The 24,959-nt window shown below is 37.4% G+C and overlaps 1 protein-coding gene across 2 annotated transcripts in view; it reads left to right on the plus strand.

The window, feature by feature from the left end:
- LOC131969081 (integrin alpha-5-like) overlaps nucleotides 1–24,959 on the plus strand; it is a 73,493-nt gene that overhangs the window by 26,799 nt on the left and 21,735 nt on the right. For both annotated transcript variants that reach the window (XM_059330215.1, XM_059330216.1), the window contains exons 11-18: nucleotides 1,939–1,991; nucleotides 3,986–4,194; nucleotides 8,789–8,980; nucleotides 9,072–9,117; nucleotides 11,180–11,293; nucleotides 13,291–13,346; nucleotides 14,248–14,405; nucleotides 16,399–16,536. In XM_059330215.1, coding sequence (XP_059186198.1) covers nucleotides 1,939–1,991; nucleotides 3,986–4,194; nucleotides 8,789–8,980; nucleotides 9,072–9,117; nucleotides 11,180–11,293; nucleotides 13,291–13,346; nucleotides 14,248–14,405; nucleotides 16,399–16,536 — 966 coding nt within the window. The remainder of the gene's footprint in view (nucleotides 1–1,938; nucleotides 1,992–3,985; nucleotides 4,195–8,788; nucleotides 8,981–9,071; nucleotides 9,118–11,179; nucleotides 11,294–13,290; nucleotides 13,347–14,247; nucleotides 14,406–16,398; nucleotides 16,537–24,959) is intronic.

The raw sequence follows: 24,959 nt of genomic DNA on the forward strand, positions 1-24,959 counted from the left end.
AAAAATTCACAACAAAATTAAAACTAAGACTAATGAAAAATTCGAAACTATTATAACCTTGCTAGGGAATTGACTATTACAATGAGGGCCCTCACAAAGATAGAAGTACAAGAATGTGTGTGTGTAAGTGTTCAGTGTGGGAGGTCATCAGTGACTGCTCAGAGGTGTCAGTCTCAGGACGGAGGGCGCTGAGTAAGCTGTTAAGTCATAGTGAGAGTGATCTGAGGTAAACTAATGGACCCTGCTCTCTGTGTGGCTGCTTGGACTGTGTAGTCAAAGTCAGCTGCAAAAACACCCCAGAGGGTCTTTGTGCAAGAGGCCCTGTTGTTTGTTGAATGAAACCTCAAATTTTGTCATTTGTTTTGTCAGTAAGCAATATTTACTCTGTTCAGCCATGTCTCTTCTGATTAACAACCCATGTTGTGTCATTGTCAGGGATTTTACCAAACTGTTTATGCCAAGGTAGCTTTCCATCTAATATTTCTGGAGGGATCACAACATTATGGGCAAAGTAGCAAGTCAATGAGCTGGACTTCTTACTGTAGGAATTTTAATGTGTAGTATTTTGTGTAGTATTTCAAGGTATTTCTTCAAACTTGGCACAAAGACACATTCAATTTTGGAGATCAAAGTTCAACTTCACTACAAACTCATTACACCAATTATGAAAACATTTCACGCAAAAGTCTGATGAGATAAAATGGTAAAGTGATGACATACAAAAAGGTCAAAGGTCAATATCACTGTGACATGATGATATCCATTATATAATGCCATAACTCCGTAACAGAAGGGACATTTGGTAATTGGAATTGGTGACATTGTCCACTGCTGTGTCTACATATCAAGGTTATAATAGTTTGGGATTTTTCATTCGTTTTAGTTTTAATTTCGTTGTGAATTTTTCTTTTCAAATTCAATTAGTTTTTAGAGTGAGTTTGCTAGTTTTAGTTTATTTTTTATTTCTTGAAAATGCTTTAGTTTTATTTTATTTTTTATTAGTTTTAGTGTAAGTTTTAGTTTAGGTGGGAGATTAAGAGGTCACAGTAAATTTTGCATTATTTCCTTTGCCTTATCATCTTCATTATATATGAAAAAAGTTGACAAAGACGAAAACAAAGGACATTTTCAAGTGTGCTGTGCCCAGCATGGCAGACTATGGTATAATAGTTAACGCACTAATAATGTATATGTAGCAAAGACCTCAAGAGCTTGGCTCAACACGACACATCCTTGGGTCAGACCAAGTGTGAAGTTCAGATGAACGGTAGTGAAGAAACCAGAAGGACAGGCAAAGACTTATTCCATTTTAGTTAGATTTAAGTCACTTCCGAAATATAGCTCATGACATTGAAAACTGATCTGTCTGCAGTGTTTCACTTCAGATAAACATTCTCAGTGTTTTAGGTCTACAGGGAGTGTTGATCACATTTCCAAAACTGTGAATGGTTCAAGCAAAGCAATGTTCCTATAAAGTATCCAATGAGTTTGAACTTTGTCCTAAACCTCAGTTTGATTTATGTTGATATGAGCTGTTTTGCATGTGTCTCACAAGGGTCTCTAAAATCATTGCTGTGTACAAATCACTTTGAAGTGAGAGTCACCAAAGGATGTAACATGACCCTAATTTATCATACATGTTACGAAATTAAACCGGAAAAACTCAACCCCAAGAGTATTTCTCTGTGAGTGAGTTTGAGACCCCCTACCTCTCCTCAAGTTTACAGAAGCTCCAACACTGAGCTCCATGAAAAGGCAGAAAAGGAGACCCCAGGGGATTGTGGGATTGAGAGATTGAAGAGGAAAGCTTCTGGGGGTGGTGGTGGAGGCTACAAAGGAGAAAAAGCACATCGAGAAAGAAAATGAAAGAAAAGAAAGGGATCTATGCATGGCGGTGTGATTACAGGCTAACTGGGTCCTGTTTGTAATGTGTTCCAGATGGGCTCCTACTTTGGCTACGCAGTGGCAGCCACTGACATCAACAACGATGGGTGAGTCCATGGCACCACGGTAAGATAGATGATGGCAAAAAATGGGGAAAAGGAGAGAAAATGGGTGAAATCACAGACAAAGGAGAGAGATATAGGTAAAACAAGAGATCGATAAACTGAAAAAATGTAACATGCTAATAACTAATAACTGCCATTTAAAAGAGGATACAATTATTGATTTGATTGTAAAACTCATTCTTTTTGCATTTAGAGACATCAAGTTTGATTTATACTGAACTAAATATAGGTCCTAAGGACCCAAAGCAAAGTTTTTGACTTCTCTCAAGTTTTTATTTTCTTCTTCATGACCTGCAGGTAATATTTTTAGTTTGAGTGGAAAGCACTGCACACTGCACAGTAAGACTGTGTATGTAATATGTTGCATATAGTTCATATGTTAAAGATTTATAAATACATTTCATGTAATCTGTTGGCCAAGTGTCTTTTTTATAGAGTTTATAAGGTGGGAAACAAAAATGAGTTAAGTAGAATAAAATGTGAAAAATAGTTTGGGCATATGTAAATAAATTAACTGGTGTCAATGCAAACATTAATTCAGTTAAAAGTGAATATATTAGGTTGGTTCAATTTAAATGTATTATTTTGGTTCAATAAATAAAAAAATATTAAGAAAATAATTTGGATCAAGGCAAAGGATTAAGGTTGAGTCAAGTGCAGTATTATTGTTTACATCAACATTGTTTACATCAACATAAAATAATCAGGTCATAAGAAGTTACTCAATTTAGATTCTATGAAGACAAATATTTTAGATGTGATATCTGGACATCTTTTTTTTTTGTTTGAGCAAGGGTATACTTTTTTCAGTGTAGGGAAAGATGAGGTCACTGACACTAAGACAAGTGTATGGTTTTTTTGGATGTTTCCCACACAGTTCAGTCACACTGTCACTCTCTAATGTGTCAGAAAATACTCAATACTGTCATTCTGTCTGTAGTTCCTCTCAGTATAAAGTTCTCCTTTGGTTAATTTCACTTCTCTAACCCTGGCAGGGGAACAAAAAATCTAGAATATTTCATTCCATGGGTCATTCGGTTGAACATTTTACATTAGATTAGATAGATAGATAGATAGATAGATAGATAGATAGATAGATAGATAGATAGATAGATAGATAGATAGATAGATAGATAGATAGATAGATAGATAGATAGATAGATAGATAGATAGATAGATCGATAGAATGATGGCAACAATGCTATAGTGAGAATGTTTATAATAATAATAATAATAGTACAGTATATAATATATAATATAATAATAAATAGTAACAATATAAAATAAAAAATATATATAAATAATTATAAATAAAATAATATAATATGATATATAATAATAATAGTAATAATAATAATAATAATCTCTGTTTAGTTGTTTTCTTCTGTATTTTGTGTTTGTGTGTGTCTGATTTCCTGTCATGTAAAGCGACTTTGAGTGCCTTTAAAAGCGCTATAAAAATTTAATGTATTATTATTATTATTATTATTATTATTATTAATAATGATAATAATAATAATAATAATAATAATAATAATAATAAGACCGGTAAGGCCGGTATAATAATAATGATCGTAGTAAATTACAGTATATAGTAATTATAGTAATGGCAGCAAAAGTATATATAATAATAATAATAATAATAATAATAATAATAATAATAATAGTAGTAATAATATTAATAACATAGCAATGTGTCGTGCGTAGATTTATATTGCTTGAAATAAAAGCTGGAACAAACTGATGAATAATATACTATGACGCAGTCAGACAGTGTATGATAAGAGTCTTCCAATTTTTAAAGCTGCTTGAGGGAACCGACTAAATGTCAAGTCACTGCTAAATGAGACACTTTGGCCCTAAAATCAAAGGAATATCTCTTTTTATCTTGTGTCTACATCTATATCCTGACAGTTTCCATTCTCCTTCTGTCTTCATCCCTATTATTTGTCTCCTGCCTTTGCTTGCCTCTCCAGTTTGGATGACCTGGTGGTTGGAGCTCCAATGTTCATGCGTCGAGGGTTCAGTGGGCGCCTGGAGGAGCTGGGTAAGGTGTACGTGTACCTCCAGAGAGGCCCTCTGCTGCTGGAGCCAAGCCAGAACCACCTCCTGGGTCAACAGGCCTTCAGCCGGTTCGGCACCTCGCTGGCTCCACTGGGTGATCTCAACCAGGATGGATTCAACGGTAGGTGTGCTTTATACGAGCATGGAAAACAAAGCATTTTCAGCCCTAAGTGAGTGATTGAAGCATGAACACAGTTTATATTGTCCCATTTTTGTGAACATGATATCTTAGGGATAGTGAATTTCTTCAAATTTGGCACAAATGTCCACTTGGACTGAAGGATGAACTGATTAGACTAGATTAGACACAGGCTGTATCCCAAAGTCAAGGATCCTTCCTTGGTAGGCTTGTAGAACCTGATAATGTAATAAATTCCCAATAATGTAATAACCCAGATAATGTAAAAAAAAATCTGCACTTGAGTCCATTGAAAATGTAATAAAACCTGATAATGTAATAACTTCCCGATAATGTAATAAAGTGCATTTCCCAATAATGGAATACACTTTTTTACCAATAATGTAATAAGGGTAACGTAAGCCACATAAAAAACGTAAAAAATGTAAAAAAGTAATTTACTTTTGTTTTCACACGGGACACAAACCCTGTTCTCCTGGGTGAGAGGCCGCTGTTTAACATTCGGTTCTTTGCAGTAACATCCATATTTGAAGCATTGTCTACTGTCATGGTGACATATAAATCTGGACAGACATTGATGTAAACTGCAACTTGACTGGCTAGCAAAAGCATACAACTGCCAGTCGGTAATTCTAGTTCTGAGCTCAGAGTTTATTGTGTCTTTAGGCTGCCCTTCTGTGAACTTCAGCTGCAGACATAAAATGTAGCTGTAATTACATACAGGGGTTATACACAGTATTTGAGAGAAACAATATTTTTCACAGTGTGTTGCAAGGTTATTATACTTAATGAAAACTAGAATTGAAAAAACATTTTCGTTAACTGAAATAAAATAAAAACAAGTTTCTTTTAAAAACGATAACTAACTGAAACTGTATTGTGTGGTTACCAAGCTAACTAAAACGAACTAAAATTATAGTGAAAATGTCCTTCGTTTTCATCTTTGTCAACTTTTTTATACATCATCCAGTGTTTCGATTCCTCCACCACTGAGTGTGTGTATTCCTGCTTTGTGGGCTTCCAGGAGAAGCGAGAGTGAAATTACCATAATGACACCATGTTTGCTGTAAAGAGCAACTTCTCAGCTCTCAGAAAAAACATTGAAATTTTCCTGATAGCACAAACTGTTTAGTTATTATGGTAAAAGTGTCGCCGGCGCAACACTCTGCACTGTTAACCCGGATTAGTTGACTTTACTCGCAAATCGCGTGGAAACCCGTTGCCCTATACCACTTTAGTTTTTACACAAGTTAAAACTAAATATGTTGAGCTGTATTAACATGGAACTCTAACCTTTTACCAAGCTAAAACTAAATATGTTGAGTTGTATTAACACGGAACCTTAAGTTTATTATTTATATTTATTAGTAGTGTGTACTCAAAATCATTAGCTAAAACTAGCTAATATGACTAGTTATTGATACTTTTCATTTATTACAATTACTGTATTTTCCTCTAATTTAGTTTTGAATTTTTTTTAAATACCTTATGAAAAATTGTTTCAATTAAATTGGATGGAAATAAAAAAAAAAAACACTTCTTAATGTTCCAATGCATTTTATTTTTAAGAAAAATGGCAGAAAGACAGGCAAACTTGTTATGACACACGTATCAGGTCAACCTCAACATGTTCAACCTAAAAAGATGAACCTGAAAAAGGTAATTTCAAATAATTGAAACAGTTGTGTGTGGGTGTTGTATGTGCCTGTCTTGTTTGTGTGTTGAATGTGTGTTATGGGTGTTGTATGTGCCTGTGTCACAAACTTACAAGAAAAAAACCTGGATGTCCCCGGAGAATAAAGTGGTAAATCCATTAAACTTAAATTCACAAGAAACCCCATTCAAATGTGCAAGAAAAACATTTACAAAAAAATCACAAATTTAGGAAAAAAAAAAAAAAAAAACCTTCTCTTCTCTGAAAATAAAAAAGTTTACCCCACAGGTCAGAAAGTGTTTTTGCTGGTGTGGCAAAAAAAAAGAAAAAAGTAATCAACAGCTTACAACAGTAGACTTGGCATATCTTTACATTGCAAGCTGATTTTTCAAAGTCTGTAGCTTTGGCTTAGGTCAGTGTGGCCCAACGAGAGCAATACCTGTTGGATGAACTGAAATGTACACTTCATAGTCTTTGGGTAGTTAAGATGGAGTGCAAACAGAATGCACATTGCTTTTGGCAGATCTTGAATGTTGTCCTTCACAACTTGTCCCTCAAAGATGATTTTCAGCGAGGTTGGACTGAGATGCTGGGAAGATGTGAGCACAGAACCATCAGGCTCAATGAGAAGTATCCCAATGTCAAGGTCGTGAAAGGAATCATCACCATCAGGGTCCTTAATAAAGAATAACAGAAGAGCAGTCATTACATTAGATTTCTCACTTGAAAAAACAACTTTAATAAGAGTGTCATGGTGAAAAATAAATAATGGTGAAAACTATAAGAAAGCAAGAGCTTACTTACAAAACCTGCTTTGAAGAAGTTTGTGGGGTCGTCCTCAAGGATGATAGGAAGCCCCCTGAGCTCTTTTGTCCGGATCGCAGTTGGCTCTGTAGTCTTTTGGGAATTAAACACAATAACACAAGTTAGATAGCTAATAACCAACCACGCAATGTTTGGATTGAATTACACAACTAATGGAGTAGGACTGTGATATGAGTACATAAAGTGTATGGACCAACCTTGGTCTGTTGTGAAATCTGTGTCAACAACTGCCCAACATTCCCTCTCTTCGATCCGAATAACTCGAGGAGATGGGGACCGTGCCGATCGATGCTCTCACAGAATTCCTGCTTGAGGTTCTTGCCCACGATCCTGCTGAACTCCATGAACACCTGACAAATACAGAGAACAAAAAAACTAACTCAACTGAACTATACAAGGCAGCTAAGCAATCTGCAAATTAGTGCTGAAAAACACCCATGAATGTCCACTATATGTTTGAAATTTTCAGTCTGTAAGTCATTACGTCAGCTTCTCATATGGACCCTGCATCTTTACACAAGGATCTGGAAAAATAGAGAACAAGAAAACTTTTAGCTCAACAATGTCACTGTTATATACAATAAGGTAGAACCGAACCGAGGTCAGTGTTACAGGGAAAACCGGTATGTAAACAAGCCTGTGTGTGAGAGTGAGCGAGCGGGGAAAAAGAGAGAGTGGCCAAGGAGTGGTCAAGTGTCCACAACATAAACACCTCCACAGCGCCTGCTACACTCCTTTACCCTGACAGCGGTTGAACCGATTTTCTACCGCGTAAAATGACAGAAATGTAATGTAAAAAATAAACGTAAAGTGACGGAAATATAAATGATACAATGGCTCAAACTTGCCAGTATGTGAGCAGTCCTCAAGCCTGATTTCGACCGGGCGCGTAACGGCCGCGCCGCCCACCGGGCGCCGTGGAACAGCAGTGTCCCAGCCCCGGCTCTCCCCTCCGATGTGCTTTCAATCCATAGCATTTATATTTAATCCGCGGCCGTTCCGTGCCCGGTGGGAATTGACGCCGAGCAGAGGACGGAGCAAAACCGCGGCGGAGCCGTTACTCGCCCGGTGGAAATCCTCAGACTGTTAACACTAAGCTAACTTCAACATGGTAGCTGACACTATTTTGAGTGGACATTAGCTAGCGTTAGCCTGCTATAAGCATGTATTAACACCATGCACACGTTCAAACAGTATCATTCGACAGAAAAAAAGCTGCGTGAACAATTATTTTACATACTAACCGTTCCACTTGGAGTAAAGCTGTTTCCTGGTCAGAGTCCATCTGCCGCCGATGCCTGTGCTCGTCCCGCCAAGTGTAGAGCACCGTGGACGCCAGTTCCAAGACGCTGGCCTTATCACGTGACCAGGCACGTTTTTGAATTAGATCCCTCCCTTTTCTTATGAAAGTAAACATACCAAGTTATCTCTGCTGGACATGATTAGTGCAATGAATATTTCAGCTAAATAGTACAAGCAACTAATGTTGTTTAGTAATGATAGCAGGTTTTTAAAAAACATAAAAAAATAAGTAATGATCACTCGGAAGTTTAATTAGAAACAAAATCTGGGTTTACAGTGTGTAAACTTTGGATGTTGTGCTTTCACTGTGTGCAAGTGAATGTCCACAATTCAACCATGATATTACAAATCACATTTTTTTTGCAGCGGCTGCAGAATACATGTAGGGAAACACTGCATAATCCTCTTTGGTTGATATGAAATGTATTTATTTAGCTCCAACTAAACAGGTTAGTGGTTTGTGAACATGCAGGAACACATGGTAAATATGTTTACTGAGACTGTCTACACTCCAACCAAAGTTCAAAACACCTGGAACTGTAAGAGTTAATAACCTTATTGGGGCTAAAATGGATTAACCAAAGGAAATAAAGGCAAAATGTATTATGACCTCTTTGAACCATTACAAAAAAACTAAAACTAATAAAAACTAAACTAAAACTAGCAAACTCACTCTAAAAATGAATTAAAACTAACTGAATTTGAAAACAAAAATTCACAACGAAATTAAAACTAAAACTAATGAAAAATCCCAAACTATGATAACCTTGGTGTTTTGTTGCTGTTTACCATCAGACATGGCCATCAGCTGTCCCTATGGAGGAAACGACCAGCATGGATTGGTTCTCATATATAACGGCCATGCTGAAGGACTGATGGACACGCCCACTCAGACTATCTCTGGCCAATGGGCTTCCAGCTCTTTCCCAGCCAATTTTGGATTTGCCCTCCGAGGCAACAGGGATCTGGATCAGAATGGTTACCCAGGTACTACAGATAACTGTCCACGATGAAGCCTTTATTATCACTATATCCTTTTTTCTGATATCTTCATTTAAGTTACTTTCCAATTTTACAGATCTGATTGTTGGTGCTTTTGGAGTTGATAAAGCAGTTCTATACAGGTATGTTAAAGCATGTAGGAGTGTACTAAAAACTCACTTTTATCGATTGGCCTTCTCTAAATTTCCTTTTATTATTGTTGTTATTGGTGATTTTAAATTTTACATTTTACATTTTTTTAACGTTTTTCAATGTAATTTCTTCTTGTGGTTTTATTTTGTTGTTGTCAGTAAATTGTATTTCTGTTGTACATCACCTTGTAACTTGTTTTTGAAAGGTGCTATATAAATAAAGTTATTATTATTATTATTATTATTATAACTAACAAATACATAGACCAGGGGTAGGAAACCCACGGCTCCGGAGCCTCATGTGGCTCTTCAGGCCGTCTGCAGTGGATCCCTGTGGCTGTGACAAAGAAATTATATGAAATGAAATGAATGAAAAAATGAAACTAATTGATTCCTTACATTTTAATTTTAATTTATGATTTATCATTGGTGTAGGCCCAAAGCAATTTGCATTATTCAATTGTAAAAATATGTAGCTTCTATATACAGCATTAAAAAAATGTTTCAACAACTAAAATATGCATCATAGCCATAGACGGATTATCATGACCACGGGCCCTGGACACAAACTCGCCACGGGCCCCTGCCTACACACGCAAACAGTGTGCACTCAAAGGCGCTCTTCCCATTACGCACATAACAATACCGGGCAACACACAACCACACAAAATAACTGTCATTTTAGGTCTGTTTTGTTTGGCACCTGCCACGTACAGGACGATATACACATCGACGGATTATCATGACTAGAGCGCCTGTCTACACACGCATTATGTGCTTGTGCAACGGCGCTCATTATGCACGTAACAACACCGGCACACACAACCACACAACATTACTGTCAGTTTAGATCTGTTTTGTTTGGCACCTGCCATGTACAGGATGATATATATATTATTGGAGAGACAGAAAGCTCAAATAGCCAGCCCTTGCAGTATTAATTAAAATATAGGTAACCACCTATTTTTAAAAATGAAACTATCAACCTGCGCACCCAGAGTGTCCCATTAATACTCTCTCTCCCTCGCGCTGGCCGGCGCACACAGACGCACTTACACACACAAATACAGGTACATGCCATGGAGGAGTCATGTTGTAATGGTAATAAAGAAATGCACTAAATCGCGCTAATGTGTTCAGACCGACCGGGGGGTCGAACACGGCACTCAGATGCCGAGTACTCAGATACAGGCTACATTCCTAGAAACCACTTACCTAAACCACCGGCCTTTCCCTGGCCTTCGAGGAAAAGTCCTTGATAAAGTAATCACAGTCCAACTCTCTGACCAGTTTGGCCTCTACGGCCAGTTACATAGTGTGGTTTCAGCCGTTTCACCTTTTTCTTTCCACTGTTTTCGTTTAGCTGATCCACTGAGCGCCCACGACTCCATTTTAAAAACACATTTTTTTCAACTTTGACCCTAGCGACCAGCGTATTGTGTCATCACACATTACTGATTTAATATTTTAATTTCTAAAGCATTTAATTGATTTTATTATCATAATACTTTTTCAAAGCCACATTCATTCCAATATATTTTTAAATTGTACCAAAACATTTTTTTTTTTTTTAAATCTGAAGGCCAAGGGCCCCTATTGGCTCTAGGGCCCTGGGCACACGCCCACTTTGCCCATGCGGTAATCCGTCTATGATCATAGCGTCCAAAAGTCTACGGCCCGGCGCCTTAACCTCTTAACCTCTTTGCCAACTTCATGTCTTCTTTTGTGTTTCCCTTTCAATTCCAAATCTCGTGAGATATTTCTTTGGTGTCCAGCCTCTCATTTGCACTCGGGTCCTTGCTGCATTCTGACAAAATCGTATTAATAATTAATATCATTATGACCTATTTGTAATGTTCGTTGGCTCATTTAGACTTAGTAGGATGTTTTATCTACATTGTAAAGCCCAAAATAATGTTTGTGGCTCCATTCTGACGTTTTTTCTGTTTTTCTGGGCAACAATGGCTTGTTTTTTTTCTTTTGATAGTAAAGGTTGCCGACTCCTGATATAAACTCTTGTTTTTATCCTTATTCTTTCTGTCTCTTTAATTAGGGCTCGGCCAATAGTGAGTGCCAGTGCATCTCTTACTGTGCAGCCGACCATGTTCAACCAGGAGGAGAAGACTTGTGAGCTGAACACAGGGAATGAAACCATAGCTGTGTCTTGGTATGGATGTCAACTGTTTTCCTTAAAAAAGTTCTGCACCACTTAAATCCTAATAGGAAGATTATACACTGTTTGAGCCAACAGTGTTCATTATTTTAGCGGAAATTTTCTTTAATCGATTAACAAAAAGCTTAAGAGTTTAGGAGAAGGTAAAGAGCTCTCGGCAATAACAGAACATGGAAAGTCTTGCAAATGTTATGTAACACACATCTTAGTTCAGTAGCAGCTTTCCAAACTTTACCTCACGAGAATGTCAAGTGACTTCATGTTTGCCAGTTTCCTGTCCAAGCTGCTCTGAACTACGCACTGAGTATTCTTAGATCCAGTGAAAAAGAGGGGAAATTCACCCTGCTGTCAATCGCAACGAAGCTCTTTCCACAAGTTCACTTCAACCATCGTATTAAACATTTTTAGACGTGAGAGGCGTTTGCCAAATTGCCTGACGTTTTAGTGTCTGCCCTGAAGGTTGACACAAGTGACTCTTGTTTTCTTGTTTATTGGTGTTTTTGCTGCCGTGGTAACAAAAATGAGATGAAGGGAGTAGAGAAGAGGAAGTGGGAGAAAAAAAGGTGGAGTAGTCATATGGAAAGATGAAGTGACGGAGAGAGTGGCGAGGGCAGTTATTAACATTTGAAAAGGTTGGAAAAAGGATGCAACTGTCTTTTCTTTTCTTTTCTTTTTGTTTTTCAACTTGAGTAAGAAGCTTGGCATGATGCTGTGTGGCATTGAGATTCCATTCGGAAAATAAGCATTTTTAATGTTGTTTGCTTGTCTGTCTTTCGGACAGACCTAACGTATGAAGTTAGCCTTTTGATCGATCAATGCAATTCTTTCAACTTTGCAGTCACAGAACAATGTGTTCATTTTCGGGTTCATATGGCTGTAGCCGCCCCGTAGCCACATCCAGATGCAGTTCCTAGAGAAGGAGATTGAATTCACTGAACTTTGTGTACCATGATTGAAGCAAAGAAATGCCAGTGCATATAACTTACTAAGACGTTCTTAATAAAGTTGAAAAAATTGGTAAGGCAATCTGGAAACTGTGGGAATGGAGGACTCCACACATTGAATAGCTTAAAATGTTAACAATAGCCGTGTTTCGACTAGGGGGAAAGTGTCCACCGGGAAAGTCCTCTCACTCTGTGTGTCTCCACTACAAGTTAGCTCCCAGAGGGATTTAGAGACTCTGGAGGTGATGTATGGTTTTCGCCGTCGCTAACTGTGCACAACATCAGCAGCTGAAAGCAGCATGGCTAATTATGCACAGAGTCTTCGCTGATCATAAACATAGTGATTGTGAATTAATGGCATCACTAACTGTGCACAGAGTGTCTGGTGCTTGTTGTAAACAAACACAGATCGCTAAGTGAACACCTCCTGTAGCAGCAGTACATACACACTGTACTGCTACAGAGCTAACTGTAGCTTACTGCCGCTAACGGCGGCTCTTCTTAACAAGCCGGCCTCCAGCTCGTTAGCAGCTCGTTAAGAAGAGGAAGAGGGAGTCACTCCAGTAGTTTTCTTGAAAAACTGGGGTCTGAAAAGTCGCTAAATTTAGCAACAAAGTCAGTAAGTTGGGAACACTGCTTCGCCGGCTTTTACAAATGGCGTGTGTTGTTGTTGTGTAGAGTACTCAGTCACATCCCACTTAGCAATCTATCCAATCAGCAACCAGGCTGTTTTCAGGGGAGAAAAAAAGACCCTGCTCTTCTACAGGGACTAAAAAAGTCCTGACAAAAGCCGGCTCCAGACTGCAGGTATTCAAATTTGGGGCGTTTCGGCAAGTGAGACCCATCTCATTCCGGGTATTGTCCGGCTATTACGGTAGTGGAAACAGCCCTTATAAAAAGTATCGAACAGTGTGTTTGTTTATAGGAAAATAATGATGATAACAATAAATAAAAATGGATATAAAGAAGTACCTCATTTTGTGTAAACACATCTAAACAAGCTCAGGATTAAGTTTATTTTCCATTTTGTCTGTGTTCAACCTCTAGTGTCAGCATGGGTTTCTGCCTGCTGGCTAATGGGAAGCACCTCCCCTCTCATCTAGGTAAGGACACACACACACACACACACACACACAGATGGTCCCGATTACCTTGCTTTCTTTGTGTAGCCACAAGTATTCTGGACTTCACTGTGGTCAATTTGGCAGTTAAGATCAAGATAAAAGAACAATCATGTAAACATAGGGGAACTTGGTGGGCGCTGGCAATTTAGAAAAGTGTGTGTGTGCTTATTTTAAGTGTGCAGTGTGTATTGTCTGTGCTCTGTGCATAGTTGTCATGTGGCAATGCCCTCTTTCTGTATACTGTAACGAGAGTAAAACAGCACATGAAGACGATTTACCATAATAATGTTTACCACTATATGTGTGTGCCTTGTGGTAAGGCATGCATATAATATGTCTGAGCAAATATGTGTTTGTGTGCATACGCATACATTTACATGCATTTTTGGGTTTAATACAGCCATATAGCTGTTGTAGTGTAAATGTACTACCTCTCTGAGTGAGAAAAGTGGATTACAGGCTAAGTCAAAGTTCCTTTTAGTTTTCTTTATTATCAGACTACACTGCCTAGGTACAGCGGAGGAGAACTTTGTCAATTTCAAGGCTGCTGAAAAAAGGTGTCCCCAAGTCCAATGAAGCCCTTGTCCTCTCTGGCTTTTCTGTCTGTGTGTAAGATCAATTAATTTGAATGTTCCAGCCCATACCCAACGCATGGGCACGTTTTCCCGGGAACGAGCATGCTGCTAAGTCTACTTTTTAACCTTAAAAGGATACAACCTATACTTGTTTATATTCAAATTCACACAGCCTCTACTGTCTGACAACTCCCAGATCTTTACAGTTCATTATTCTGGTTTGAACCAGTTGTTACAGTTCTGTTCTGAACAAAAGGTCAGACTGTGGCTTATGTTGTGCATCTGTATGTGTGTATATTTTTAAGGCTTTGTGGTGGAGGTTCAGTTGGACAGTGTGAAGCAGAACCAGAAGGAGTCCATCAGGAGGACTTTGTTCTTGGACAGCCAGGAGCCCAGTCTACTGAAAACCTTCAGCCTCGCCAACGGAGAACGCCTGTGCCATGACACCAAGATCTATCTGCGGGTCAGTCAGACTAGCTGTTACTCCAACTCCAATTTTTCAATTCATTTATTTCTAATTGTATGCTGCCATGTGAAGTTGAAACCAAAGACAGATCATTTAGGAACTCAAAAGTATTGTGCACTCACTTTATCTCAGGTCAATCATCTCAGGACTTTGTCTTATATATGCTTCACACATTTTTAAACGGGGCCCTCAGGGGCCAGAGCCCTGCTGGTTTATATTTGAGCCATCTAATCAGAGACCATGCTGCACCTGCAACTCCAGGTGAATGTAATTAAGTCACTGGTAGGACAGAGGTTAAAGTCATTTCCTAATTGACAGGGTTTGAAGTTGCTGTTTGAAGTGCTATTTGAGGGGAAACTAGTACAGTACTAATCTTCTCATCACTCAGTGGTGACCTGATCAAAGTGGAGGCCTGTCAAAAACACTTGAGTCATATGTGTAGATGTTCATTGTGAGGATGACAGAGTACTCTGCTCTTTGACAGGATAAGAGATGGTTTCACTGTAAAAAAATTCTGTAGATTTTACGGTGAAAAACTGCTAAACCGTGACAGTAAAAGACCGTAAAATGATAAATGGGTTAATTCAGTTTCAGTAACAATGAAAAACCGTAAATGTATATATCAGCCAAAACACTATTTTTTTTTTACAGTTTTTTTTTAAAATATATTACTCCACTGTAAAATACACTGTAATATGTATTTAATGTAATATATTTATACAAGCCACCACTGTAATTTTTGCATTTATCTTTTGTAAAAAAATACTTTTTCTCACTGTTAAATGTACTAAACACCATATCTCTAACAAAATATACTGTAATATTTAATGGTAAAATCTTTCATTCATGCAGCATTTATAAAGTATTTTCTTGTCAATTATATGGCAGAACAGTGTTTCTTTTGATGGAGAAACCTTTAATTTATACAGTAAAAAATGGAACAAAATGGAAATCTTAAACGTGAAATCAACAGTGCCAATATCATTTTACCATAATATTAGAAAAAGTTCTACCGTACGGTAGAACGGTTTATTACGGTAAAGTTCTGACAACACTGTTAGTTTTTACCGTAAAAACAACAGTTTTTTTTTTTTTTACAGTGTTGGGTAGAAACTGTCAACACTTATCTGTCTGTCTATATTTTTTCCTGTTACTATTTCTTTTTACTATTTCTGTTTTTTCCTGTTTACTATTTCTTTAAAAGGCCCACATCATTGCGGCTGGTCAAACAGAATCCATGTCACGTCTTAGAGAAACTTAAAACAGACTAAATCTTACATTCAGGCCAACCCGTTGTGTAACATCTGCTATTGATTTTGTATAATGTGACAGCTTTTTCCTTTAACATTTACTTGCTAGAAGGTTTCACAGTAATCAGCTTTAACCGGCTGGAAATTTCTACGCTGATGACTAATTTCTATCCATCTTTTGCCTCTCATTGGAAGCTTGTTTCAGGATATTGAGAACAGACATTAATTAGGGCTGAAATTTTGTTTTCAATTACAATTATGGCTTCCAGTGATTAGTATAATCAACATAAAACAATATTGTACCACATTCCATTTCGTAATGATTGTCCTTTTTTGTCTCGTGTTATAAATCCAGCGCATCCCTTTCCTTTACAGCGGTGCATGTCTGCCCGGAGCCCAGAGTCCTACAAGAAAAACATTCTATAGTTTTCAAGAACTGTTACATGCTGGTGTCTGCACCACAATGCAGAATACGATGTTTAATCATATCTATTTTTATCTATTTTTATTCAAACTTATATATTTAAATTTAACCTTTGCCTTTTTTAATTTAAATGTATTTATTTTACTTTTTTTCCATTTAAATTTATGAGAAACCACCCTTAAAAAAGGCATGATGTTTCCAATGTCAGTGAGCAGACAACCAGACAAAGATGAATATATTATTGGAGACAGCAAATTACATATTTCTTTGTCATTGACATCAGTTACTCACAAAGATGCATCTTCCTCTGTTACAGGGTGAAGAGGAGTTTCGGGATAAACTCTCTCCCATTTTTATCAGCCTTAACTTCAGTCTGGATCCTAAAGCCCCAGCAGACCAGCATGGCCTCAGACCAATCCTGAATTATGAGACGGAACAGCGTATCGAGCAAAAGGTATGTATCAACTCATGTCATGAAACAAAATAACTAATAAATCCATGCCACATTTAGTCATGCAGCATGTTACAACACAAGAGCTGTACATCAGTGGATTCCAAACCTATTAAAATATTAATAATTCTCATTCAGATCATTGCCAGTTTCAGTATTTTTCATTACTTTCTAACTTTAGCCGTGTTTCCAATAGGGGGAAAGTCTCAGGCCACACATTCTCAAAAGTCTGCTCACTCTGAGTGTCTCCATGTTACAAGTTAGCCCTTAGAGGGATTTACACAGCAAAATCGGGAGTGTTAATTCTACTCAAAGAGTGTTAAATTTAACACTTTTTCTGAGTTTATATAGTTCTCATGGATTCTGAGTTAAAATTACGCTTTGAAAAGTGTCAATATTTTAACTCTTTAATAGTGTTAAATATTTGACACCCTTGGTGTTGTTTTATGACACCACATAAGTGCACGTTTTACTCGAAATTGTGTTATTCCTTTTCACTTTGAGTGTTAATTTTTAACATACATCATGGTATTTTGACACAAAGTGTAATTTCAACACTAAAATCGTGTTATTCCCTTACACTGTGAGTGTTAATTTTTAACATACATTGTGTGACTTTGACACACAAAGTTTTTTTAACCCTAAAATCATGTTATTTCCTTTCACTAATGTGATAATTAACATTCATTGTTTTGTTTTACAATACATTAAAAGTGCATTCTGTCTTTAGCCGAACATACAAGTCACAAAATCTGAAAATCAGCTCCAACTGAAGTGTTCACATGTAGCTTGATTGACAGCTGGCAGATCTTTTTGATCACTACAACTCCAAAATCAACACTCACCAACTCAAAATTATTAACACTGAAAAAACAACACTACAGATTTTGCTGTGTAGAGACTCTGGAGGTGACGTTCGGTTTTCACCGTCACATGTCTGTGCACAACGTCAGCAGCTGAAAGCAGCATGGCTAATTATGCACAGAGTCTCCGCTGATCATAAACATAGTGATTGTGAATTAACGGCATCACTAATTGCTTGTTGTAAACAAACAGAGATCTCTAAGTGAACACCTCCTGTAGCAGCAGCACATACACACTGTACTGCTACAGAGCTAACTGTAGCTAACTGCCGGTGCTCGTTTTTCATTTTTCTCTTTAGGGAGAGTCTCCATGCTTCTACTACTCCATTGCTGATTTGTTTAAAATGTAGAACCTCACCTCAGTGAGTCTGCGACCTTCCGTAAGCAGGTTTATGTGGAAGTTACAAGGGTCCCAGTTTTGCGATGGCAACATTACACATGAGAATTGCTCTCGAATCGGCTATATTGATTTGATTGAATGCATGTTTCTACTTTCATCGGATATAGACTAACTGTAACTATGCTGAGTTTGATGATAATGTTTATTTCATTCGTTTTTTACTTGTTAAATTGTGAATGTGAACATTACCTAATTTTTTAAAGATTATTTTTTTGGCATTTTGTTGCTTTATTGGTAGTGAGAGATAGAAAGGGGGTGATAGAGGGGAAGACATGCGGCAAAGGGAGCTCAGGCCGGATTCGAACCCGGCTCCGCCGCAGCACACGGCATACATGGTTAGCGCTCTACCGGTGTGAGCCACCGGGACGCCCATACCTAATTTTTTAACATGAAGAAACCTAATTAAAAATTCAGTGGGAAATTTAAAAAAAAGTTTATAGTTGGCTAGGTCTGTAGCACCTGTAGATAAAACCGAATGATCGATTCAAGTTAATTTATTGATTTCTCTTTTGTATTTTAAACATTTAAAAGTAATCGTGTTTAGCATTCCAGTGTATGCTGCTTTAGCATGATATGCAATGTGTGGATGCACTGTAAAAAGAAAACCCTGTTGTTTTTTACGATAAAATCTGGTTGCTGTGGTTGCCAGAACTTTACATTTACGGTGTTTCATTGTTGTTACTGAAAGTGAATTAACCCATTTATCATTTTATGGTCTTTTACTGTCGTGGTTTTTCACCGTAAAATCTACAGACATTTTTGTTCAGTGTGTGAGAAATATCTAGGTTGAGAAATCATCCTCTCGATTCCTTTTTATAATTTAACTCCCAAAGATATGAATTGTGTCTGTGTGAAAAGTTGTACACTGCAGCTATATATAACATTACCACAGTGAACATATAGACCGCACCACTTATACGGCCACACGCCTTGCATGTTATGAACTAAAAGTCACCACAATGACTACCAGTGGAGAGAGCTAACAGATGGCATGATGAATATTTTCACAAAACATTACCCAACTATACAAAATCATGTACAAGTGGCATTTACATACACAGTGGTTGGCTGTACTATACAAGTTTCACCCTCCATACCGCAGAACATCTCCTGCTGTTTACATTTTGCATGCAGAAAATTTATTTTAATGGCAAAGACATAGGTTACAGGCCTAACATCTGATGTAAGGCCCCTCTATAGTGCTGAACTCTGTATGGTTGGAGGTTGAGGTTTAGCCTTGGTAGAGCAGGAGCTGATTACTGCACTCTGGTCTCCATTGGTAGTGTTTCTTGTTTCCTATATGAAGAGTTGGAAGGTTTATGGAGGACTAGAGAGTCATGGCTCTGCAAAAACACAGAGGGAGGACTGACAGCTCTGTTTGGGTGGGGCGGCGCACAGCTCTCAGACATCTGGTTGTGGTTTGTTTATGTATGTTGCCAGTGGTCTCCTCCACCAGGCAAGAGCCAGAGCCTGGAAACGTGAATGTTAACCCTTTGATGCACAACATATTGACACCCCTTCTAATGCACAACATGGGTCAAAAATGACCCTCATTCATTTCCCATGTTATTTAATGCTTGCTGTGTGTTTCTGTGCTCTATCTCTTGATATCAACTTATGTTATGATTGAATATTCCAAGTATTCTTTAAATATCTTGTTTTTGATGAAAAATAGATCAATATTTCCATTTTGCCTCTCATACTTTATGAAGAAAAAAGTTTTTGTATTATTATATAGCTAACTACTTAGCCAAGAAGTTAGCTAAGTAGTTAGCTTAGCAAGCTACTTAGCTAAATACTTAGCCAAGAAGTTAGCTAAGTAGTTAGCTTAGCACAACCTGGTCTCACAGAAATCTGTGAAATAGCCACGGATTTGCTTAACTCAAAATCCGTAGAATAGCCACGGAATCACTCAAATTTCCGTGAAACTGACACGGATTTCGCTACAATGCAAGTTAATGACAGTCATATCCCAACCTGCTATTTTTTCCTATTGGTTTGTGTCCAAGTCACGTGACTTTCAAGGTTCCGGCGGTCAGAACAAAAAACAGTTCTCTCATTTTTAGTGAAAAAATCAATATTTTGTTTCTGCATAAAAATGGATTTTGATTACATTTCTAGTGAGAAATATATGTTTTATTTTCTAAATATTCACTCAGTGAATGTACATAATCACTTTGTGGCGAAGATCTCGCCAGAAAAAGACAATCGGCTGTGTTTTATTTTGAAATCTCCCTAATCCTCTGTGCCCATTACATGCCTTGTGTCTGAGGTTGATTTGCTGATCAACATATTATTCTGTTGCAGCGGGAGACATTAATGTTAACAAAGTGACGGCTTACGATCTAAGAGTTACAATCTACGTTTGTCCGCTGTTTTATTTTGTAATCTACCGGATGTGTTGTGTGATCGGGAGTGGTGTGATCTCATTTAATCGCGATTCACTGTAAATGCCCCGGACTCTGCTCTCCTGTTTTAGTTCAAATATCTTCATTAAACAAACATTGTTGTCTTTTTTTTAGCATAGATAATATACATGCATATATATAATATAATTATTTATTAGACAGTGTGATATTCGATATATTGGGTAGAAATAGGTTTTCACAACCCTAAAACGCAAGAACTACAAAAAGTTTGCTGATGTCGATATAAGTACTGAAGAGAGGTCTAGGGAGTTGTAGTTTTTGTAATAAAACAGGGTTTCCCCTAAAATTGGAAGTTAGAAATACTTAATTAGTGGCTTTACAGGGGTTTTGAGGGGATGTCAATCACATTTTTGTCATCAGATTTTAAATATTGTCTTGTTCAATGGGGTATTTTTTATTTTTTCAGCATATCCTAAAGCCCCCCCACTCCCACCCCTTAGTGACTATGCTCACATTATAGTCCATGTCAACACCTTTCTATAACAGTAGGTCTCATGTCTGTAACCCTTTTTGTCTCTTAGTTATAATCATTTAAATATGCCTCAGGGTTAAGGTTCAAAGGTCAATATCTCAAAGCAAGAATATTATAGAACCTTGCAATTGATATATGTTACTCTCCAGGCCAAGACCTGTTTTTTTCAAACCTTGGAAATCTGCCCTAAGAGACTTAGATTCCCACAGCACTTTGAGTGCTCTGAGTGAGAGATGTGAAAAAATAAAACTTTGTCATAGAGCTTAACCAAATAAACCAAATCTGTGCCAGTTTCACGGAAATTTGAGCGATTCCGTGGCTATTCCACTAATTTTGAGTTAAGCAAATCTGTGACTATTTCACAGATTTCTGTGTGACCATGTTGCTTAGCAAGCTACTTTGCTTAAAAAATGGATATGGGTCATTTATGACCCATATTGTGCATTAGAAGAGTAGTGACACAAAAAGGGATTTTATTTAAAAAATAAAGAAAGGAAAACATAAAATTAGGATGTGTGATGATCAAAAACAAACTAATTGAGGAAAACCTGGAATACTGAATAATGAAAATAATTTATTGCAAAGATATAGAACATAAAAACTCTGTCGGGTCACTTTAGTCCCATGTTGTGCATCAAAGGGTTAGTGTGAGTGATATAATGTAAAGTGAGTGTGATGTGGGTGTGGGAGTGTTCTTGTTTTTAACAGAATACACTGACTTTTTTCAGCCTAGAAACTTAGTTGTTCTCTTTTCTCTTTATGTAAAAGGAATAAACAGACTTTTCATCCATTGATCAGTTGGGTTATATGATGGGAACATCATTCATGTTCCCAGTAGACTGTGGACACTGATGCTTTGTACTAACACTTCAGTTTACATTATGTCTAGTGACATTAGGCTCAATGCTTACAATTTAGCACATACTATTTACTTGCTGCTCTGTCTCTCCAAACATATACATGCATTTAAATTGAGTGGTTTTTAATTTTTATAGCTCATCAAGAGGTAATCAGTAAAGTATAAGTGAGTAATGAAGGATTGGATGAAGTGACTCACAGCTGAAAACCATGGTTTTATTTTTTTTTATATATTGTGGCAGTGATGGAACACTGCACTGTAGTGAGTGCAGTGTTAACTCATTGCTGGGTGTGGTCATGGTGCAACTGGCCACAATTCTGACCACACCTACAGTTGATATTATACTGCTTAAGATTTTTATAATAGCAAACCCCATTATTAACACTATTAATGGTTTTTCACTGATAGCCTTTTAATGCATTTAGGTTTTGTAATTTCCTCTCTACAATATATGGGAGATTTTAATGTTGCCGAATCGGCCTTTTGCTCAGTATTTGAATTGCACACCCACTAGGTTTATAGGTTTTCCGTTAGATTGAAATAATGTCTTCTCTGGAATATACTCTTATTCCTGGAGTCCTGAGATTTCTTTATATGAATGTAGTAGAGTGTAGTCTGGTGTTATTCTGTCAGATATGACATATTTGATGAACAATTCTTCTTGGAAGTTTAGTGTCTTTGAGGTGGAAAAATCACAATGTCCTGTCATACAGACTAAAGTGTTCCCCTGTGATTCAGAGCATCATCTTACCACGTTGCTATCTGAGCATCTGACTAGTGCTGACCCTGAGACAGGAAAGGAGTCTGCATCACACACAGACATGCCAGTGTGTTATTTATTATTTTAAGGAATAAGTGCATTTAGTTGTAGTGTTTCAAGTCTCCACTTTTTCGATGCAGCTCTGATAAGGATGTCAGTCTGAGTGCCCAGGTAAACCACTTGTTTAACTGCACATGTGAATGGTAAACTTAACTGCCACTTTATATTGCCATGATAATGACAGTGTAAAGTCAGACTGCATCCATGACAACTGGTTCAAAACAATAAGAGAGAGAGAAAGGGGTTTTAAATGTTTTATTTATTTTATTGACCAATGTGCAGTCTGAAAAGATGAGTTGAGTGTCAAGTGTCTGCTCTCATGATGTTAACCCATTTAGGCTTAAAACGCCTGGAAAAAATGCCTGTAAAACCTCTGGGCGATTTTAAAATAACCCCCTAAGACCTGAAGTTTTTCTGGAAAATCAACAGAAGTGTCAACGCTTCCTACTAAATAATAGATTTTTCAGCCTCTGTAGCAGATAGAAATGAAATTCAAAAAGTATTTGAGAGCTTATAGCTTGTATATCTGAGTCGTCTTCCACCATGATTTCAGTTCTGGAAAAGTCTCGTGTTGCATTGAGACACTCCCACATGTATTCTTATGCATTTCATTGGCCAAGAGGCCGAAAATAGGAGGAAAAATACTACAAAAACTACAAAACGACGTATCCGCTTTCCCGGCTTTAATGGTAGAAATGCGATAATGCTTTCCCGGCTTGAGCTCCCCTCAGTATGAGGCAAACCAATGGGCAGTAGCAGTAGCTTGGACTGTGTCTTGTAAGCTGGGTCACAGTCATTCACTCCATATTACTTATTTGATATGTTAATAATGTCAGTGATACACAAATGTTTTTAAACATGGAATCAAATATTGTTTCTGCCAAGTTGACATTTTAACATGCGGGTCCATGGAGATGACTTGCTTAAAGAGCCAAGCTCAAATATCCATTCAAGGAACTGCATTTTTTGGTGCTTCTGCGTTGGCTTCATTTTCCAGCCCTCAAGGTGATAGAGGACCCCAAATTGGTAAATGCCGCAAATTCTCTTAATTCACTTATACGTGCCACTAATTTGTTCATACTTGTGGTCCTCGCCTGAAGCCTTACGTTAAATAAAAGTGCAGTTTCTACTACCAATTGTTTGTTGTACAAGAACCAACAGTAAAACTAGTAGGTGAGTGACTACATTTCTCTTAGGCCTTGAGGATCATGTAAACAAACAACACTTCACTCTTGGCACTAAACGCTTGCATAAATTGCAGCTAGCGTGTGTGACATCGGACTCACTCACTTAGATAAAGTTCCATATGGCAGACATGTTGTGGGTGTGTGTCGGTGCATGCAGGCTGCGTGACCACAACACAACACTTCTTCTTTGTTTTAAAGCGGCAGCAATTCGGCGCACTACCGCCACCTTTGGATCCGGAATGTATATCACACCATAACAAACACTTGTAAAGTACGTGTATATGTAATGCGATCGGATCGGTGATTTTAACCTTTGATCTGATTTTCCGATGGATCGTTTTTTTATCATATCGGGCCAATCCGATCAGTTGCCGTGATCAAAAATAGTCAAAATAATGAGAAAAAATTTGAAGTCACAAGAAACTGTCAAAATGAAAAGAAAAATGTTGAAGTCACATGAAAAAAGTCAAAATGACAAAAAAAGTCAAAATCAGGAAAAAAAGCCAAAATGACAAAAAAAAGTTGAAATTACGAAAAAAAGTCGAACCAACGAGAAAATCGTCAAAGTAATGAGAAAAAAGTTGAAGTCACAAGAAATTGTCAAAATGAAAAGAAAAAAGTTGAAGTCACATGAAAAAAGTCAAAATGACAAAGAAAGTTGAAATCATCAAAGAAATGTCAAAATGAGAAAAAAAAGTCGAAATCACCAACATACCAATCATGGCTCATACTATTTTACACACAGCAGCTTTATTAAGTTTTGTGTCTTCTTCTTGAAATGTATTAGTGTAGATATTGTTTGATAAAATAATTCCAAAGTGATGATTATAAAGATTTCACAACAATTTAAATTATTTTTTGGCAGTGCCCAACAGTGACTGAACATTTCACACATTTTACCATGCAATGCAGGAATTTTTGATTCCAGCATTTTTTTCATTTCATACGCTGAAGTCAACCAACAGGCCAACAGTGTATTGGGTGTATTCCTTTAAGAGCTGGAGGGAATCATGGATCAAAGGTCTGGGAAGATGAAGAGATGAAAGTGAAAAAGAGATGAAAAATGGTTAGAAGGGAGGGAGGATAAGTTGGGAGTCATCACTTGATGTAAGTCTATTACAGAGCGTGTGTGCTCCTGTCTGTTTGGTGTTAAATGACCGATAGCCTCTTGAATCCTTAGTGGATATAAAACCAAGAACTTGAATGTGGAATCTCCACTGAGACACTTAACCATTGCCAGGCTGATTCTTTGCTCTCTCTAGCATTCTTTGGGAATCTAATGTTTCCCATATGTTGGAGAGATGAGGCTACGGCAACAATGACACTATGGAGCAACATGAGAGAAATGGTGGAGAGAAAAGAGAGAATGGAGCAAAAAGCTTTCGAGACACACTGA

Source organism: Centropristis striata, chromosome 3, assembly GCF_030273125.1.
Source record: "Centropristis striata isolate RG_2023a ecotype Rhode Island chromosome 3, C.striata_1.0, whole genome shotgun sequence".
NCBI lineage: Eukaryota > Metazoa > Chordata > Actinopteri > Perciformes > Serranidae > Centropristis > Centropristis striata.